Source organism: Cornus florida, unplaced genomic scaffold (assembly GCF_030987335.1).
Source record: "Cornus florida cultivar Cherokee Brave unplaced genomic scaffold, ASM3098733v1 CherokeeBrave_3.0.0_Hap2_Chr02, whole genome shotgun sequence".
Lineage (NCBI taxonomy): Eukaryota > Viridiplantae > Streptophyta > Magnoliopsida > Cornales > Cornaceae > Cornus > Cornus florida.
In genome coordinates this window covers 50,192,160-50,212,613 of record NW_026775572.1, presented here as the reverse complement: position 1 = coordinate 50,212,613, position 20,454 = coordinate 50,192,160, and the positions used below count along the sequence as shown (strand labels likewise).

Genomic DNA, 20,454 nt, shown 5'->3' with positions numbered 1-20,454 from the left:
TAGATACTCATTCAGTGACGAGTCCGCATCACTTCTTCAAGTTGCTGAGGCAGGTTAGCATGAGGAGGGCCACTTATCCAACCAACAAAATAGTAAGATTGTGGTTATTCCTATCTTTTACCATCAGCGTAATTAGTAAATGACTAGCTATACATTACAAATTTTGGATTGCAAAAAATATCGCCAAATTATAACTCCTGAACAAAATATTCTAAAATAAATGCATATACACAAAGTTACAAATAAAAAATAGCTTACTGCGTTAGTTTTCTCCAATATCTCATAATGGATGTGATATTCTAAAATAAATGCATATGCATAAAGTTACACATCTTGAGATAGATTTGGGCCTTGTCAGAAGATTGTAATTGTAAGTAATGGCAAGAGAAATTATCTCTCTGGTTTGTGCTGTTCTGTGGGTATTTCCTTATATATATTGACTTTTTCTATCCGTTTTTTTTTTTTTTTTCTTTTTCTGTATGCACATTTAAATCTAGTCATGCCCGATAATGACTTGGAAGGTGATTAATTTGATGTACAATAAAATAGTTGTTGATTTAAACCTTCTTTTTGAAAATTCTTACATGAATTTGAAATATTGATTTTAACGAATCATAAAACGACATATAAGCTTTTAAAAGTGACATAAAGCAATTAGTATTGTCATGACATAAACATCTCAGTCAAAATAAGCCTGAAGACATTTGTAAATGAGATATTGGAGAAAACTAATGGAGAAAATTATATGAGATATTGGAGAAAACTATAATGCAGTAAGCTATTTATATAGAGGTGTTCTAGTTCTCTCGAGTCTTCTGCACTATTTATAACAAATTAAACTGTTCCCCATCATGGGAACTAGAGTCTTCTGCCCTATTTATAACAAATTAATCTGTTTCCCATGTTATCATCAAAGTGATAATCATCAAACAAATTAATCTGTTCCCCATCCATGGGAACTAGAGTCTTCTGCACTATTTATAACAAATTAATCTGTTCCCCATGTTATCATCAAACAAATTAATCTGTTCCCCATCCATGAATAAAAACAAATGGCAGTGACATGAATATCATGTGCAACCCTTTAATCTAAAAAAAAACCATGAAAATTGATCTTAGGAAAGAACCATGAAACTTCTCTACAAGCCAAAAACCTCAAACCAGTTGAAACCTCCATCAGCTGGAAACCCCATTGCAAATCACCTCAAACCTCCATTCCATCAGAATCAGCAGCTCCCTTTACCAACCAAACTTCAAAATTCAACAACCAAACAAACCCCACGTCTAAAACAATTCAACCCCAACAAACAGCAACCCCTCCCCAAACAAAAATCACCTCCACCAAAATGTCCACTAAAGAAGCAACAAAACTCACCATTACTCACTCACATCTACCATCCTCCAATCCCCTCCTCAATCTCAGGCCAACCTCATGTTCATTCCTCCCACCCCCCCCCCCCCCCCCCCCCCCAATCAACCCAGTAAGATTTACTACACACAACCCTCTCATCAACATATCCCCAGCTCCACACCCACACTCTCAACAGCAAACCACAGTCACTTCCCGAGGAAATCAGCACCTACCAAGGAACTTTAATCCCTTATTATACACTTCCCCTGCTCACCAAATTGATAGACTCCAAGAGCAACTTGAGTGGAAGGATGAAAACCTTGGAAGAGCTCTGGAAATGCACAATAGGCTCAAAAAGATCATCTCTGAACTAAGGTCTGAACTTGCAGAGTCCAAGCTACCGAAGCAACAACAATAAGAAGCTGCACCAGCAGCCACCACCACACCTGGCAGAGACACCGGCAAAAGGGGACCAGGTTTGAATTCTAATTCTAATTCAAATTCAAATTTGAATTGTACTTCAAATGCTATTACCTCACCCCCTCTGCACACCTCACAAACAAACAACCTACACATTGCTAAAAATGGAAACACCACATCCTACTTTCCACCTATTCAAATTCCACAGATACAACCATTCCCCTCTACTGACTTCCAACCAAACTCACCCATCATACCACCTGCCAACCCATTACCCCTTTCAGCATTAGCACAACACATCTCTGACAACCCATCCAATGGACCTATACCACCACCACAAATAATCCAGCAGGTAAATGACATACCTTCTACCTCACTTCTACAACTACCACCAATTATACAACATACAAGTGACAAAAATACATCCATACCTCCACTAGATAATGTCAATGCACTTAATCCTTCTACTATCCAACACCAAAAAACATGGACTGATGTGGTCAAACAATATAATGATAAAATGACATTTGAGTTCCTCCCTCCTTCTCCAAGCACTCCAAACCTCATTGTTCCCCGAAAAGAGGTAGTAGAGGAAATAATCAAATTTTGGTCATCATCTCACCTTGTTGGGGTATCAATCCATAAAAGAATCCCCTTCAAGGTAATTCAAACTGCTGCAGCAAAGCTCTGGGGATCCTACGGACTCACATATACCATTCTTGGAGAAGGGAATACATACTATTTCAGATTCAAATCCACAACTCAAGCTAACAATGTCCTCTTATTGGGCCCTTGGTCAATTGCTGGTCATCCATTCTCCTTGTTGAGATGAAACCAACAAAAACAACCTGCTTCAAATAACCCAACCTGCATTCCCGGGTCCTGTTCTATAATGTACCTACGGAATACTGGACTGCCAAAGGCCTTAGTTACATTACCAGCTCTGTGAGGGAGCCTCTATATGCAGATCTTGCTACTGAAGGAAGGATCAAGCTCAAGTTTTCAAGGGTCTGTGTTAACCTAGACCTCACTAAACCTCTCAAATCTGAGGTTGAGCTGAAAATGGAAGATGGCAGCATAGAACAAATTCGAATTGAATACCAATGGCTCCTAAAATTTTGTTCCAAATGTAATCTGCTCAATCACACTGAAGTTCACTGCCCTCTTCAATATGTTAAACTTCCACAACAAAAGAACAAAGGCATTACTTATCCCACTGACAACAGCAGCATTCCTCAGAAGGACAGATGTAACCAGCACAATCCCACTGATGTTCAATGCCCTCCTTAAAGGGACAACAGCCCAACAGATTATCCTCCAAGCACAGAATGGGTCACAATCAGGAAGAAGAAGAGATGTCCATCAGTTACACAACATGGAAAACCAGCAAAATCACCAGTCAACAAACCCTTCAACCAATTTTCTATACTAACCAACTTTCCTCATGAAAATAACCCAATAATCACCACCACCATCACTAACTCAACTTCTTCCTCACAACAAAATAGCCTTACCTCCCCCCATTCAATGGTTCCTAACACCTTTGGATACTCTTCCTCACAACAAAATAGCCCTACCTCTGCAGGCTCTCCTGACATACATACTCCAATCCATACACCCCTATGCTCTAAGAAATTAAATTTCTCAAGCACAAATAACTCTCCTACCCATCAACTAACCCCAAGCCCCAAAGTTAAGAACCATTGCCAAAACATCACCTCCCCATTCACATTCCCACAAGCCAGTAAACTCACATTGAAGCATGCAAAACACTTGAAGATTAACTCTTCACTCAATGAAGCTGGATGCTCCAAACAACCTACAAATCCAAGCAAAACATGATTGAAGTCAGAAACATAAAAAAAGTGGCTAGAAGAAAGTCTTGTAGCAATTCAGAATTGATGTCTAAGGGTCAACCTCTTGACCATTGGCATCTTGGAGGTTCCCATATCCTCCACCCTCAATGTTTTCTTTCCTTACTTGGAACATTAGAGGGTTAAATTAATCCTCTAAACAGTCAGAGATTAAGAAGCTAATCTTTGACAAGAAGCTTGAACTTGTTTCAATTTTGGAAACAAAGGTGTCTCCTCAAAATATTGATTCAATTCATAGATTTTTGGCCCCCAACTGGTTAATTGTTCACAGTTACAATTTCTCCCAATTGGGCAGAGTCTGGGTAATGTGGAATCCCAATATAATTGATCTTATTGTCCTTCATTCAGATAGACATGCTATCCACTGTAATATTTCAATTATAGGGCTCAATATCTCCTTCTACACATCATTTGTCTATGTTGCTAACAATGTTATTGAGAGGCAGTCACTTTGGGAGAGTATTATTCACCATGTAGGTATTTTTTCCCACTCTCCTTGGCTCTTGATGGGAGATTTCAATGCAGTCCCTCATGTTAATGAAAGACATAGTGGCTCAATGAGGTGGTGTCCAGCAATGACTAACTTCAAAGAGTGTCTTCAACAAGCAGAATTGGAAGACCTGAAATACAATGGAATTCTTTTCTCTTGGTGTAACAGAAGCTTAGGTCTAACATGTATTGCCAAAAATTTAGATAGAGCCTTGGTTAATCAAATGTGGAATTCATCTTTCCAAATATCTGAGTGCAGCTTTCTAGCACCAGGGATCTCTTATCACAGTCCCATCCTTGTAACCATAGAATTTAACATCCCAAAAAGATGCATTCCTTTCAGGTTCTTCAATGCCTGGTCCTCTCACCCTAACTTTATTCCCTTAGTCCATGAAGTATGGTGTACCTATATCCAAGGAACCTCTATGTATCAAGTGGTCCAAAAACTCAAGCTGCTGAAAAAGTCCTCAAATCCAACTATAAAAAAATATTCTCTAATGTTGACTCCAAGCTACAAGCAGTGAAGATGGAACTTGATTCTGCCAATATGATTTGGACAACTCACCATTAGATTCAAACCTAAGGATGATAGAGAAATCTCTTACTACAGAATACCTCAGGTTGGCAAACTTACAAGAAAACATGTTAAGGCAGAAGTCTAGAATGACTGGGTTAAAACTTGGTGACTGTAACTCCTCCTTCTTCCACAAATCAATATCATCCAGAAACAACAAGAGGAAGATTGTCTCACTCACCACAGATGCTGGACAAGTGTTAACAGATTTGGATGCCATTAAAGCTGAGATAGTGACACACTTCCAAAGCCTCCTTGGTTCTTTTCCTCCAGCTACACATACCATCCCAGGATTACAACAATTTTTCAGCAAACAAATTCCAGATCACCTTCATTGTCTTTTGGATGAGATTCCCTCTCAATTGGATATCAAAACCTGTATGCTCAGGCTCAGCAGAGACAAAACTTCGAGTCCAGATGGATACAACACTTTCTTCTTCCATAAATCATAGGAAATTGTAGGAAGGTCAGTGACAAAGGCTATCACAGAATTTTTCAGAAATAGGAAGTTGCTTTCAGAGGCAAACAACACCTACATTGCCTTGGTCCCTAAGTGTCAAAATCCATCCTCCATACATGACTACAAACCAATCTCATGCTGCAACACAATCTACAAGTGTATTTCAAAGCTCCTAGCATCCAAGTTGCAATACACTTTGCCTCACATTATGGATTTGTCACAATCCGCATTCATACAAGGGAGGAAAATCACAGATCCTTTCTTACTTGCTCATGAATTACTGAGGGGTTATCATAGGGACTCTTCCCCCCCAAGATGTGCTATAAAGATTGATCTAGCCAAAGCCTTTGACTCAGTGCAATGGGATTTTATCCTATCTTGTTTTCAACTCCTCAATTTCCTTCTTAAGTTTATCTCACTTATACAAGCCTGTATCACCTTACCTTCCTTCACCATTGCAATAAATGGTGAGTTCCAAGGCTATTTTAAGAGCAAGAGGGGATTAAAGCAAGGGGATCTATTATCTCCCTTCCTATTTGTCATAATTATGGATGTATTGTCCTCAATCATCAATGATTATGCGAGTAGAGCTTCAGCCTTCAAGTACCACTGGAGATGTAGACCACTAAAGATCACTCATCTCTCATATGCATATGCTCTCCTCTTTATCTGCAATGGTGACATTACATCAGTCTCAGTGCTTAAGTGTGCACTTGATTATTTTTGCTCAATGTCTGGCCTCACAATCATTCTCTCCAAGAGTAGTGTTTCCTCTTTGGAATTGACTCCCATACAGAGTCTTTAATCACTAATTTGCTTGGTATTGGGGTTACTTCACTACCTGTGAAATACCTTGGGTCCCATTAATATCAACTAACCTCAATCTTCCCACTGCAGCCTCCTATTTGACAAGATTACTCACAGAATCTCACACTGGACCATAAGATCCCTATCTTATGCAGGTAGACTCCAACTTATCAAGGCTGTCCTAGTCTCAACTCAGATCTATTGGTCAAGTATTTTCATACTTCCAAAGGCAATTATCAATGTGATAAACCAAATTCTCAGAGCTTTCCTCTGGTCTGGGCCTGAATTGAAGACAACTTGTTCCAAGATTGCTTCGGGGAAAGTTTGCAGACCCAAAATAGAAGGAGGGCTCGGAATTCCCAACTTGGAACTCTCCAACAAAGCTGGTATCCTTAGACTCATCTAGGATCTTCACTCTAATGATAATGGAAGGCTTTAGATTAACTGGTGTAAGACTCATTTAATTAAGTCTAGGAACTTTTGGACTCTCAACATCCTACACTCATACTTTTGAAGCAGGAGAAAGATTCTCCAGCTTAGACATCCTGTAAGGCAGCTTATCAGGTATAAAATAGGTAATGGCTTGGACACCTACTTTTGGTGGGATAACTGGGCTCCAGGTGGTCCAATTTGCACAAGATTCCATATCAATCTACTCATAAATGCTGGATTCAACCAAGACATCAGAGTAAGTCATTTCATTTTGGGTCAACATGGTCCTTCCCCAACCAAATCCTAGCTGCATTACCTGAATTGGCTTTTCTACCACCTCCACTGCATTCTACACATGATAAAATGCTTTGGACAGCTTCCCCAAATGGCAACTATAGCTTAAAGCACACAACATTTTATCACTCTCAGCATTCCCCCCCCCCCCCCCCCCCCCCGCCAGTGATTTGGCACAATCTAGTATGGCATTCTCCCACCATTCTTAGAATGAAATTCAATCTCTGGCTTGCTGTCCAATGCAAACTACTTACCTTGGATTGCAAAGCTATAGCTCATCACCAAAACATTTGTCCTCTCTGTCACATCTCCGCTGAATCGCATAACCACCTGTTCTTTAACTGCTGTTTCATCTCACCAATTTGGAGATTTATCAAAGGAAAATGCAATTTAACTCTTCACTTACAAATTGGGAAGATCTAATTCAATGGGTAAGCATTCACTGGAAGAGAAACACTGGCACTAACTTGGTTCGGAAGTTGTGCCTCTCGTCAATGGCCTACCACACGTGGGAGGAACGGAATGAAAGGGTCTTCAGAGGGAAGAACTCATCTCAAAGAACAGTTCTGGCAAAAATCAACTCCTCCATTACTTCAATTCTGAAATTGGGATTCCTCCAAAATTGCCTCATCTCCAAAAGCATTCTAATCAACTGGAATTTGTCGCCTTCCTGTTGTCGGCTTTTGCCGAAGTCGCCGGACTGACTCTTTGCCGGCCATGGCTTCTGTGGCATCTTAGGGCTTCTACCGGATTGTCTGCTAAATCCTCCATTGACTTCTTTGAAGGCCGTTAATTGCGGTTATTTAGCTTGTGTTTGGGTTCTGGGCTGTCCCTTATTTGGGCCCAAATTTGGGCTTCTTTTTTGTCCCTATATGGGCTGTTTCTTGGCCAAAGGCCCATACTGTACTTATACATTTCGAATACATTTATATCAGTTGTTTAATTTTCCGAATACATTTCATTTATATCAGTTGCTTAATTTTCTGAAAAAAAAAAAAAACCCTTTAATCTCAGGTAGGCCTATATAAATGAATTTTAAATTTTAAAATTTGTTAAACTAAAATTATTGTTTCTGACAATTATTTATCCAAGGGTAGCATTAAATTTTTTTTTTGGGTCCGTAATCTTAATATATATATAATGCATTTATTTCAATTGATTGTGTTAGTAGTTTGCCATGTTATCGATATTATTTACCTTATCCATGAAAAAGGGTTTTATTGTTCATGGTTTTATTGAAAAAAAAAATGCCCTTTATTACCATATCCATATCTCTTTTTTGCGTTGAAATATCCTAAAATAAAATCATATAAACTAGTGTGTGTTTGTTTTACTATTTTTTTAAAAAATACAAGTTATCATGCACACTGTGTGTGTGTGTGTGTGTGTGTGTGTGTGTGTGTGTGTGTGTGTGTGTGTGTGTGTGTATTTTCCCTTGCAAATTAGGGGAAGAAGGGATTTGGGTACACCCATTTAGGTCTCTGAGCTCTACTAACTGGATTTTAGAGGTCTGTCCCACATCTGATCCGGATGGGAAGTGAAATGAAGATACATAGGTTGGGTGTTAATCCCACTTAATAGCTTAAGTTTTTGAGTTGGATTATGAAACATCCGTTTCGTTATAGTTGGTATCAGAAATAGATTCAGTTCTTAATTCGATGACATTATGATTCGAGGTATATAGTTGTTGCTAATTAGGTTTCAGAAATAGGTCCCCGTCTAATGGGATAGAAAGTAAGAGCCCCATAACTAAGGGGGCCAAGCCAACAATTTTACATGATATGGGACCCACTCGATCAAAAAAATCAAAGCCAAATTTTGCTAGATGTGGGGACAAAAGGGTATATATATTAAGAGTTGATTTTACTATTATAACCCCCCATCATAGGCCTATTTAATTGGCTATTATGTTCCCAGCTACCACTTAGATTTGATGATTGTTCCTATTGTGAACTTATGGGGTTTTTCAAATTTAACTTTGATGCGGCTTTTAATGAAACTAGGAAACTATGCGGTGGTGGTATGATTCTAAGAAATCCTTTTGGGCAGCCTGTGAAAATGGCTTCTGTTTTCTTTTCTAATGTTGGCAGTCATCTCTGGCTAAGGGCCTTGTCCTCTGAGAATGCCTTTCGCTGCTCCATCTTTGGGGCTATCAAAATGTTATTGTTGAAGGGGACTGCTAGCCAATGATGAAGCTTAAGCCTTCGATTGAGGCCTTATATGTTGTTTTTGATGATGTTTCTCATCTGTAAGGGGTCTTCTTTGGGATGGGTTCCTAGAGGTGTTAATTGTGTAGCTCATTTAGTGAGCAGAATGGCCTTGGCGGCCGAGTGTGGCGATCTGGAGTGGGGTGTCTGGCTTCAATGGCTCTTAGATGTTGTATCTCTTGACTGTAGTTCTTCTTTTTCTCAATGAATTGTTATCTTGTTGGTGTTAAATAAAAAAGAAAAGAAAGGAACAATTAATCATATTATAAATATTTTAGTTACCAAGGATAGTCAAAATCATTAATTTATTGGACATCATATAGGTTTAACTGGCTAATATGTCCGCAACTACATAGATTTGATGATTGTATTTGTTGATGATGGATTCTGTGCAACCTGGATCTGATCTGACTTCCTGAACAAAGAGAAGAAAAGGTGATCCTACAGGCACCGGTGTGTTATTAATGGAGTAGGCTCCGACGAACAAGTCATGTACAGAGTAATCTCTCTGGAGAAATCAAGAAATTAAGTTAGGATCTATTGCATACCTTAAAACGTCAATTAGCCCCCTTCTTTATAGGGCTTAGGTCAGGATGTAACGTAGACTTACCGTCGTCTTAATCCTTATTGTAATCTGTAAGCTTAATCCTTATCGTAATCTATAGGCTTAATTCTTATCGTAATCTGTAGGCTTATCTTAATCTTATGAGATAGTACGTTAATTTAACAACATTCTCCTATCCATCGGTATTTAAATTATACATCCATCACTATTTATTTATATATATTTTTTATTTTGCTTACCTAGAAGAGTCAAATCATTCATCAAATTTGACATCATAGAGTTTCCATAGAATTCGTGCATGTGCAACTAAGTGCACCCGATATCGTGTGAAATATGTGTGTGTGTGTGTGTGTGTGTGTGTGTGTATATATATATATATTATAATCATTGAGTAAGAACTTCCGATTCACATGATTATAGACTTTTTCAATATCAAGTTTGCACATAGCTCTAGCACCCAGCTGCTCAATCTGAAATCGACACACTCACCAATAAAAGAACTTGAGTCCAAAATCTGGCGACCTCCTACAAAAGCATTTTGAGAATTCGAGATAACCCTATCAAGAACCTCCCTCAATCTAAGGCCCAGGACCTTAAGCTTGTAAATGCATTCCAACAGGGTAATAGGTTTGAAATCCCTAACATTTGGCGCCTCCTTTCGTAAGGATAAGAGTAATGAAGGTGACATTCAAACATCTCAAATCTATCCTGAAAACGGAAAGCCTCAAACGTGCCCATCATGTCACATTCCAATTTTCCACAATGAATCTCATAGTGAAACCTTTCGGATTAGGAGATTTATCCCCCATTACAACTCTTCAAAGCCAACAACACTTCCGCTTCTGAAAAAGGCCTCTCCAACCCTTCACTCTCCTCAATAGAAATAGCGCCCAATCCACAAATCTCCCTTACCAAAGGCTTTTGACCACCCTGTCCGAAACCGAAGCAAGTTATTTTATTTTATTTTATTTTATTTTCTGAAGGCAACATGACCCTCCCATTTCCTAAATGCCAACTTCACCACTTTCCTTTTAATGAAAGGGAAGTAGAAATCATAGGTTGAAATTCTCATTGTCTGTCTTCATTGTTCTAGCTTTAGGTCAGCCAAGAACTTGCTGCTCCCATTTCAAAAGGCTAATGTGGCACCTACATTATCCTAATTGAACTTCAACTCTATGAAAATAGTTGAAACATAGAGAGTGAGATCCTATCATGAGAGCTAGTTTTCTGAAAATTACAGTATGTCTAAATTTGTGAGCTAAAGTCTCACCCCCACACCAAGGATCATGAAAAAGACTAATTTTTTGACCATCTGCAAATATGGAATAAAACATTCTGCAACATGATTGTTCCAAACAGACAACAACTAGATGGAATCTGAAGTGCTTTCCAATAAGAAAATCTTTATGCTATGTTTGAGAGTACCAAATTGACGGTTTAGATTTATAAGTAGAAGAAATTTAGTTAAAATTTTGAACTAAAGCACCGATTCGATGCTCATTCGCATATTTAAAATTCTAAGTAAGCATTGTTTCCTCCTCACAGCTTTGGAAAAGAAAAATATTGGACTTATTATTAGAACTAGATTGCAAGCTAGAAGTTAGTGTGTATGTGAGTACTTACCTAGCCACCAAAAACAAATAAAAATTTCTGGTCTTTTTTAATCAGCCTAATTAGTAAATGACCAGGCTATAAATTACATATTTGGATTGGGTTACATTGTTAGGGCAGTTGAGTTGGATTGTTCTTGATTCCATTTAATAAAATTTTGCTTTGCCAAATTAAAAATAATAATAATTACAAATTTGGATTGGAGGGTTTGGAAATTGTGAGCAAAAAGCATCGCCAAATTATTAGTTACTCCTCAACAAAATTTCTGTCACAAATGTCTTCATGCTTATTTTGAAATGTTTTTTATAGCATGACTAGATAAATATTTTGTGTTTGAAACACTCATTACATGAACTAGTTTTATTTGTAAACTTTGTGCATGCATCTCATTATGAATTGGAGAGAGAATATCACAGCAATTATGAAATATTGGAGAAAATTAATACACTAACTAAACATGTAGTGTCTTCATGTTGGCGATTTAATGGTTCTCAGTGGACGCTAGAGTAACCTGGTGGTTGTTGAATAACAAATTGTATTTATAGCTAATATTCTATTTCTTCAAATATGGGCTTGAGTATTTGACTTGATTATTTATTTCATATTCTTTCATTGATCTTTTGAATATATTTTCTTAAATAGGAAAAGAAAAAAAAAAATAAAAAGTTTAATTTTTATTCTAAAAAGAAATTAATCCGGGAATGTTATAATCACGCTGTCATGTGCTGTCATGAGTATATATATACACACACGTGTAATATAAATGAAATTTAAATTTCAAATTTCGTTAAATTGAAATTATTGGTTCTAACAATTATTTATGTCCCATCTCACTCTTGTGCAGGCTGTGCAAAAATGCATTTTGTCCTTTATTCAATAGCTACTCTTATGGTGTCTAATATTTTAAACCATTGTCTTAATATTTAGAGATTATTACATATAAATGGTGCTAATGATTTATATTTATCATTTAATGAAATCAAAGTCTCATAATTTTAAAAAAATGAAATTGATTAAAAAATAAAGTTGATTAAATAGTTGAAACATAGAGGGTGAGATCCTATCATGAGAACTAGTTTTCTGAAAATTACTGTATGTCTAAATTTGTGAGCTAAAGTCTCACCCCCACACCAAGGATCATGAAAAAGACTAATTTTTTGATCATCTGCAAATATGGAATGAAACATTCTGCAACATGATTGTTCCAAACAGACAACAACTAGATGGAATTTGAAGTGCATTCCAATAAGAAGAACTTTTGTGTTACGTTTGGGAGCACTAAATTGACGGTTTAGATTTGTAATTAGAAGAAATTTAATTAAAATTTTAAACTAAAGCACCGATTTGATGCTCATTCGCGTATTTAAAATTCTAAGTAAGCATTGTTTCCTCCTCACAGCTTTGGAAAAGAAAAATATTGGCCTTATTATTAGAACTCGATTGCAAGTTAGAAGTTAGTGTGTATGTGAGTACTTACCTAGCCACCAAAAACAAATAAAAATTTCTGGTCTTTTTTAATCAGCCTAATTAGTAAATGACTAGCTATAAATTACATAATTGGATTGGGTTACACTGTTAGGGCAGTTGAGTTGGATTGTTTTTTATTCCATTTAATAAAATTTGTTGCTTTGCCAAATAAAAAATAATAATAATTACAAATTTGGATGGAGGGTTTGGAAATTGTGGGCAAAAAGCATCGCCAAATTATTATTTACTCCTCAACAAAATTTCTGTCACAAATGTCTTCATGCTTATTTTGAAATGTTGTTTATAGCACGACTAAATAAATATTTTGTGTTTGAAACACTTATTGCATGAAAATTTTCATTTTAACTAGTTTTATTTGTAAACTTTGTGCATGCATCTTGTTATGAATTGGGGAGAATATCACAGCGATTATGACATGTTGGAGAAAACTAATACACTAAACATATAGGGTCTCCATGTTGGCGATTTAATGGTTTATTTAAAATTAGAAGTTAAGTGGAAGAGACAGAAACATGTGATAGTTGAATAACAAATTACATTTGTAACTGATCTTTTAGTGCTTCAAATATGGGAATATGGGTTTTGAGTGTTTGACGTGGTTATTAATTTCATATTCTTTTACTGATCTTTTGAAACCATTATGATGAATGGAGAAGTAGGATCAAAATTTAGTTGGATTTGTCTTTTATTTTCTTAAATAGGAAAAGAAAAATAAAGAAAGTATAATTTTTCTTTTAAAAATAAATTAATCTGTGTATGTTATAATCACGGTCTGATGAATATATATATATATACACCACGTGTGATATAAATGAAATTTAAATTTCAAATTTAGTTAAATTAAAATTATTGGTTCTGACAATTATTTATGTCCCATCTGCATATGGTGTAAAAATGCATTTGATTTAGTCCTTTATTCTATAGCTATTCTTACCGGGTCAAATATTTCAATCCATTGTCTTAATATATATATATATATATCGGAGTACTGATTCATATATTCATGAATAAAATGATTCTAAAATTGTACTCATCCTATGTATTCATAAATGAAATAAGAAAAGTAACTAATTCAAAGCGCTTTTTTTTTTTTTTTCCTCTCATCTCTGATCTACGACTCTATAGACTAAAATGGCAGTATCCATGACATTGTTAGAAAGAATTTGAGCAAATTCCAAACAATTCCAACCATCTCAAAAACTACTATCACTAAGAGCATCTCCGATGCTCTTCTATTTTGGACTCTCAAACCTATAATTTGAGAGATGGTGAAAAAAAGGGTCTCCAATAGCCTTTCATTTGGCTTCTCAAAATTTAAAAATCTCAAATTTTCTCTCAAATCTAAGAACTGCCAAATTATTTTGGTAGCTCTTTAACACCGATCCCACACACACACACACATATACTTTCAAGCAAAGCAAGAATTACAGACCTTTATTTGTTGATTTAGAAAAAAAATTAAAACAAAATACATACAATTTAGCAGTTGGAGGGAGAGAGATAGGAAAAAAATTTAGCAGTTGTAGAGAGAGAGAGAGAGATAGAAAAAAAATTAAAACAAAATACATACAATTTAGCAGTTGTAGAGAGAGAGAGGCCAAGCTTAAGAGTTGAGAGAGCGGCTGAAGCTTGCGAACGGCGAACTCGAACTGGAACAGCAGGCGATGTAAACTGAAAGATATGGGTTTTTGAACAATCTGAAATGATATGCCGATATGGGTTTTGATCTTTTGATTCTTGCAGACAGATAGATAAACTGAAATCTATGGGTTTTCAACTTCTGATTCTTGTAGATTTTCTAGTTTGCAGTTGTAGAGAGAGAGAGAAAGAGAGGGGAGTTCAGAGTTGAGAACGAGAATAGAGATGGAGGCAATTGGGGAGGCTGAAATGATTTGCCCTAAAAAGATATATATATATATATATATATTTAATAATAATATATATAATATACATATATATATATATAATATGAATTTTCGAAAAAGAAAAAAAAATTATATAAAAAAAATTATATAACAATAGAATCAAATATATAAATTTATATATATTGGTTCTTTTTTTATCAGATATTTTAAATTTTGTTTCTTTTTAATTAGGTTTAATTTTAGTTTCCTTCTAATGTCTATAATTTGACTTGGAATGTGCCTAATATTAATATTACTGATGCAAATATGAATGGTGGGAATGGTAATTGAAAAAGAATAGCGATTGTGTTAAAAAATAGCATTTTGTATGAAATGAATCATTGGAACAAAATTACTAAAATGTAGCATTTTAGCACTGTAACACCTGTCAAAATATAGATTTGGCAGCTAAAATTAGTTTTTACCATTGGAGATGCTCTAATGAAGAGAAAATCGGGCAAGACAACAGTAGAAAAGATCCAAAAAAAAAAAAAAATTGAAATAGTATATTTTTAAAATATTTTTATATGCAAAAATTCAAATTTGAAAGGTCAAACTAGCAAAGTAAGATAACAATTCATTCTTGAAACTCATTAAATATTATATATTCACTAATATTTTCTATTTATTTTTTATTTGCTATATTGAATACCTTACAATCATAACATCACAAATCATAATCACTTCGTCAAATTTAAAATATTCAAAATATGCTCCCCTTGATCAAATTCTTGCAATTGCTGTACAATTGCCATTCTCGGCAGATGGAACATTATCATACCTCATTTGTTTTGTTTTGTGTTTATAATGATTTGCATTTTGATGTTTTGAGGGCGATCTAGATGTTAGCAGAGAGGAAAGATGGTATATATTGAGAGGGGTGAGAAATGAGAAACGAAATTTTATGTTAAAATGAAATTAAAAGAGTCCAAGAATGGGTGGAGGAAGGAGAAGAGGTATGGGGATAGTCCGGATAATTTTTATCATTTTATTTATTGATATATTGAAGTGGAACTCTAGAATTTTTATTTTTTATTATTATTATTTTTTTTGAGTCTGTAGTCATTATAAAAACAATAATAATAACTAGTACAATGAATTGCGCTTTATTACCATGACAACTTTATGCAGACTAATCTTTATTATTTATGTTGATAGTGAGAAGTTGCTAATTAGTTTGAGAAATAAATAGGTCTCTACCCAATGGGCTAGAAAGTAAGAGAGCTCATGAAATGGGCACACCACCAAGAATGAGAATTTTTGTGACTATATATATATATATATATATATATAAGCATAATAAATTCTAACGAAAATGAGAAAAAATTAATTGAGCGAGTTGTATTAATTAACTAATTAGATATTAACATGCATAAATAATATTCATTAAAATAATATATATATATATATATAGTCACAAAAATTAGTGAGATAACGTGGCCATGCCACATTGTTTCCGGAGGATATTTCATTTGTTAAATATCATTTCCCTATTTATTTTGGCTATCAAGAAGAGTCAATAACCATTCATTATTTGGACCTCGTAAATTCTACGGGTGGACAAATAATTCGTGAATCTGATTTGATTCGGTCCGATCCGTGCGGATTGGTTCTGATTGCTACACCCACGGATCGGTTATGAATTAAAAAAAATCGAATTCGTAACTCACAATCGGATCACAGATTGGGTTGTTAAAAATGCGATCCAAATTCAATTTGTGAATCCTATCCGATTCGTGAAATATATATATATATATATTTCAAATAATATATTAGTTAATTTAATTAGTTAATAATAATTTAATTATTCTAAGATGTATTAGTTAATAATTATTTAAATATATGAATTAATATAAATAAATTAAAATTTTAACTATTGGGTTATGGTTAAAAGATGAATAAATAATAATAATAATAATAATAATGGACAATTTAGATAAAATTCAATCCGTGGATTCAATCCATTATTACACAGATCCGATCCGATATAATCCGTGCGATAAAGGATAAGTAACGAATTAAGATTTGCCTAATCTGTTGGGAGCAGATCGGATTAGGATTGATGTTTAATCCAATCCGATCCGTAACCACCCCTAATATATTCCACATCATATAGGTTATAGGCATTTTGTTTTAATTCGAAACAAAATAAGTGTTTTGTTGTAAAATATTTTGAATAGTAATCGAAAAAATGTTTGGTAACATCAATTTGTTGCAAGTTTTTTGAAAGAAAAAATATAACATATATTTGCTAAAAAAATGTTACAAGTCTGAAAAATATAATAGTTAGTTTATAATGTCATTTAAGAGTTTTTCAAAGAAAAAAAAAGAAGTTACATTCAGTACCAAACTTTACCTTCCAAAAAAAATATAAAAACACTAAATTGGTATTTCAATTTTTGACTACTATTCATGAAACGTTATGATACTTGTCACACCCCAAAAACTAAAACAAGAACTACTTGTCCTGCATAAAAAAAATCTAAGGTACAACTTCCATCAATTCTCAACATACATCCTCCATAATAGAACTACGATGAATCCCGTCATTCAATTTAACAAACATGAGAGTCTGACAAATTTTATACAAATCCATAAATAGAGGTGCAATTCCCTCTAGTAAAACAAAACATCCATGACCACTGAATCAACTCAATAAAGTTTCATAAAACACTAAGTTTATTACAATAATCAGAATAAAGGAAAACCGAGCTAAAATAAATCAATGCGCAACGAGCTAAAATCCGTTCCCGTCACGTGTCACCATCATGTTCCTACTCTACGAGCACCTGAAATGTGATAATGGGGTGAGCTCACAAGCTCAACAAGAAATGCTAAACACAATCATCGTTCAGCAAGCTAACCTTACCTTGTATTCCCATATATATAAGCAACTCAATAAATTCATTAATTAAAGGTATATTCTAGTTAATTATAAACTCAATAAATAACCATCATTTATTTTAAGTAAATTTGCATATCTCATCTGAGCCCCGGGCTCCCATCCAATAAAGTGGCGTGATTCGTATAGTCCCTGACTACCGAAAACACACGTGTGGCTGGATTGTACGTCTACTCCCCAGATGATTCCTGATCACGTCCACACAATAAGGGCTAATTAGACCCATGGCCATAATAAAAGGGTAGTCCACTCCCAATAGGCAGGTCCCTGACCATACCCAAAAGTCATCATTGGGTCAGTCCCTGACTACCCCTCCGACTAATCCAAATTCATCCATTAATTATTAATTATGATGAATTATGAAAGATATCATTAATTAATATTTCAAATTAATAGTTAATGCACCCAAATATCATTTTAATTTAAAAACAGAACCCTAATGATCTAACTAGTGAGAGTAGAAAATTTCTGGACATAGCCTAACATTAGATATAATACCCTGCAAAATTTCAGAATTTATCTCTTAATAGTTTTTCCATACTCTCCCTTTTAGTGTTGAGAAATAATTTTTTTTTTATAAGGTTTTATTTGGTAAACCTACCGAAATAACATTTAAAATCTGGATTTTTAACAAAACCAGATTCATTATACAAAAATATAATATTCTGGTATCTAACACAATTTTTGATATATTTAAAATATTTTTCCTTTATTTTCTAATGTAAAACTATAAAAAATAATAATAATTGTTAAGTATATTATTTCAACGCAATACAACAACACACTATTCCTCACTCAGTGTTGCCGAGAGTAGTTGAATCATAGAACCCAAAACAAATGAGTCTTTTACCCAAAATAGTTCTATGCAATAAAATTTAACACCTAAAATGGGTCTTCCACCAGTTTGAAGTTATTCTTTCAAGAACCTCAGCCAATAACCTCTAAATTGTGTTCCCAACCATGCACGACCAAGTACAAATCCACCTTGTTAAAAACAGGTCATACCCACATTCATGGGTTATTTATTGCTTAATTTATTAACATACACACGTGAATTAATTCATGAAACTAGTCTAAACACCATGATTTTTAATCCCAAAGTAATGATTTCCAAGACCCAGTTCTAGTACTAATCCACTGCCATATAACAACATACACACATGAATACCTCTTTGAGTGAAACTCTACAGGAATTTCATTCCTATAAATATATATCTACCACATGAAGATTACATTACTTCAAACAGTCCACACATAAACACACGCACTATATATAATTACAGTAGATCAGATTTGCCCTTAATCAAAACTTAAAGTTAAGATTATATGAAATTTTATATACACAAATACAAATATACTTAAAGGTTCATGTATCTTAATTGTAACCAAAGTAACTCTACAAATTACATACATGCATAGTCATTCTCAAACACGTAAATATGAGTACATTAATATATAAATCGTTATTATTACTATAAATTATAACAATGAAATAATCTAAATTTCATATTCAACCAATAACATTATTCGTAAGAAAGGTAAAGACTCTTAAGGTTACTTGATTAAATACAAATATTTATGCAACCAATTTATAATGTATTCTTAATCATCATCACAGTGACTTGCAACAAGATATTAAAATATGTTAAAATATACATCTTTTTAAGAAGTTACGAATATATATAGAACTACAATGCAAGATTAACTTGCCTGGGTAATTAACTCTTCCTTCCTACGCGAATTCCCACTTATCGTTCCTTCCCTCAGCTACTGCAGAAAGATACGACGTCAGATCACTCTCTCTGGATCTACGTCCTATCACGCTGTATCGTGCTAATATTATAAATATATTTTTTAAAAAATAATGTCCTCGTAGAACTGATATGACGTGAAATATAAAGATAACTATAACTGCATTTAAGATTGTTTAGGATTCCTATTTAAATTTTAAATTTAAAAACTCTAATATCTCTACTATATTTTTAAATTCAAACATAGATAACCATTAAATTAAATTATATATATATATATATATATATATATATATATATATATTTATTTATTTAATTTTACACGGGTCTTACATTCTACCCTCCTAGAAGAAATTTCGCCCTTGAAATTTGCGTACCTTATTCGAATAGATGTGGGTACTTTCCCTTCATTTCTGACTCTAGCTCCCAGGTAGCCTCTCTCTCGTCCTGATGATTCCACTGCACCTTCATTAGAGGTATCTCTGTCCGCCTCAACTGTTTCACCATACTGTCAATGATGCGAATAGGAGTCTCAACATAGGTTGCGTTAGGACGCAACTGAACCTCTGTGCAGTCAACTGCCTGAGTTTCATCCCTCAAGCACCTCCTCAACATAGAGACATGGAAAACATCATGAACAGCAGATAGTCTGGGTGGTAAGGCCAATCTATATGCCACTTTCCCAATACTCTCTGTGATCTCAAAAGGTCCGATGAATCGAGGAGCTAACTTCCCTTTCTTCCTACCAAATCTCGTAACCCCCTTCATTGGTGATACTTTCAAGAACACCAAGTCACCCACACTAAACTCCAAAGCACTACGGCGTCGGTTTGCATAACTCTTTTGTCGACTCTGAGCTGTGCGAAGTCGATCTCGAATGATGGCAACCTTCTCCGTAGTCTCTTGCACCAACTCTGGCCCCAAAAAACTACCATCACCAACCTCAGCCCAACATACAGGTGAATGATAAGGTTTACTATAAAGTGCCTCATATGGTGCCATGCCGATACTAGCCTGATAGCTATTATTATAAGCGAACTCAACCAATGGAATGTGATCCTCCCAACTGCCCCGAAAATCTAGCACACAAGCACGAAGCATATCCTCCAACACCTGAATGACCCTCTCGGACTGGCCGTCGGTCTGAGGATGAAAAGCAGTACTCAAACTCAAAGGAGTACCAAAAGCTGCTTGGAAACTACTCCAAAATCGAGATGAAAAACGAGGATCACGATCTGAGACAATAGACACCGGCACTCCATGAAGCTTAACTATGTCTCTAATGTAGATCTTACACAATTCCTTTACAGTATCAGTAGCTCGAA

The 20,454-nt window shown here is 34.9% G+C and overlaps 1 protein-coding gene across 1 annotated transcript; it reads left to right on the top strand.

Moving 5' to 3' along the window:
- Positions 1–2,291: 2,291 nt before the first annotated feature.
- Positions 2,292–3,061, top strand: LOC132296223 (uncharacterized). Its single transcript, XM_059794434.1, has 2 exons — positions 2,292–2,577; positions 2,694–3,061. The coding sequence occupies exons 1-2, from the start codon at positions 2,292–2,294 to the stop codon at positions 3,059–3,061; spliced, it is 654 nt and encodes a 217-aa protein (XP_059650417.1).
- The last annotated feature ends 17,393 nt before the right edge of the window (positions 3,062–20,454 follow it).

Excerpts from the sequence above, each read along its gene's own strand:
- LOC132296223 (XM_059794434.1), top strand. The coding sequence starts at position 2,292 with ATGACATTTGAGTTCCTCCCTCCTTCTCCAAGCACTCCAAACCTCATT. Across the intron at positions 2,578-2,693 it reads GGGCCCTTGGTCAATTGCTG|GCCTTAGTTACATTACCAGC; the intron begins GTCATCCATTCT and ends GGACTGCCAAAG.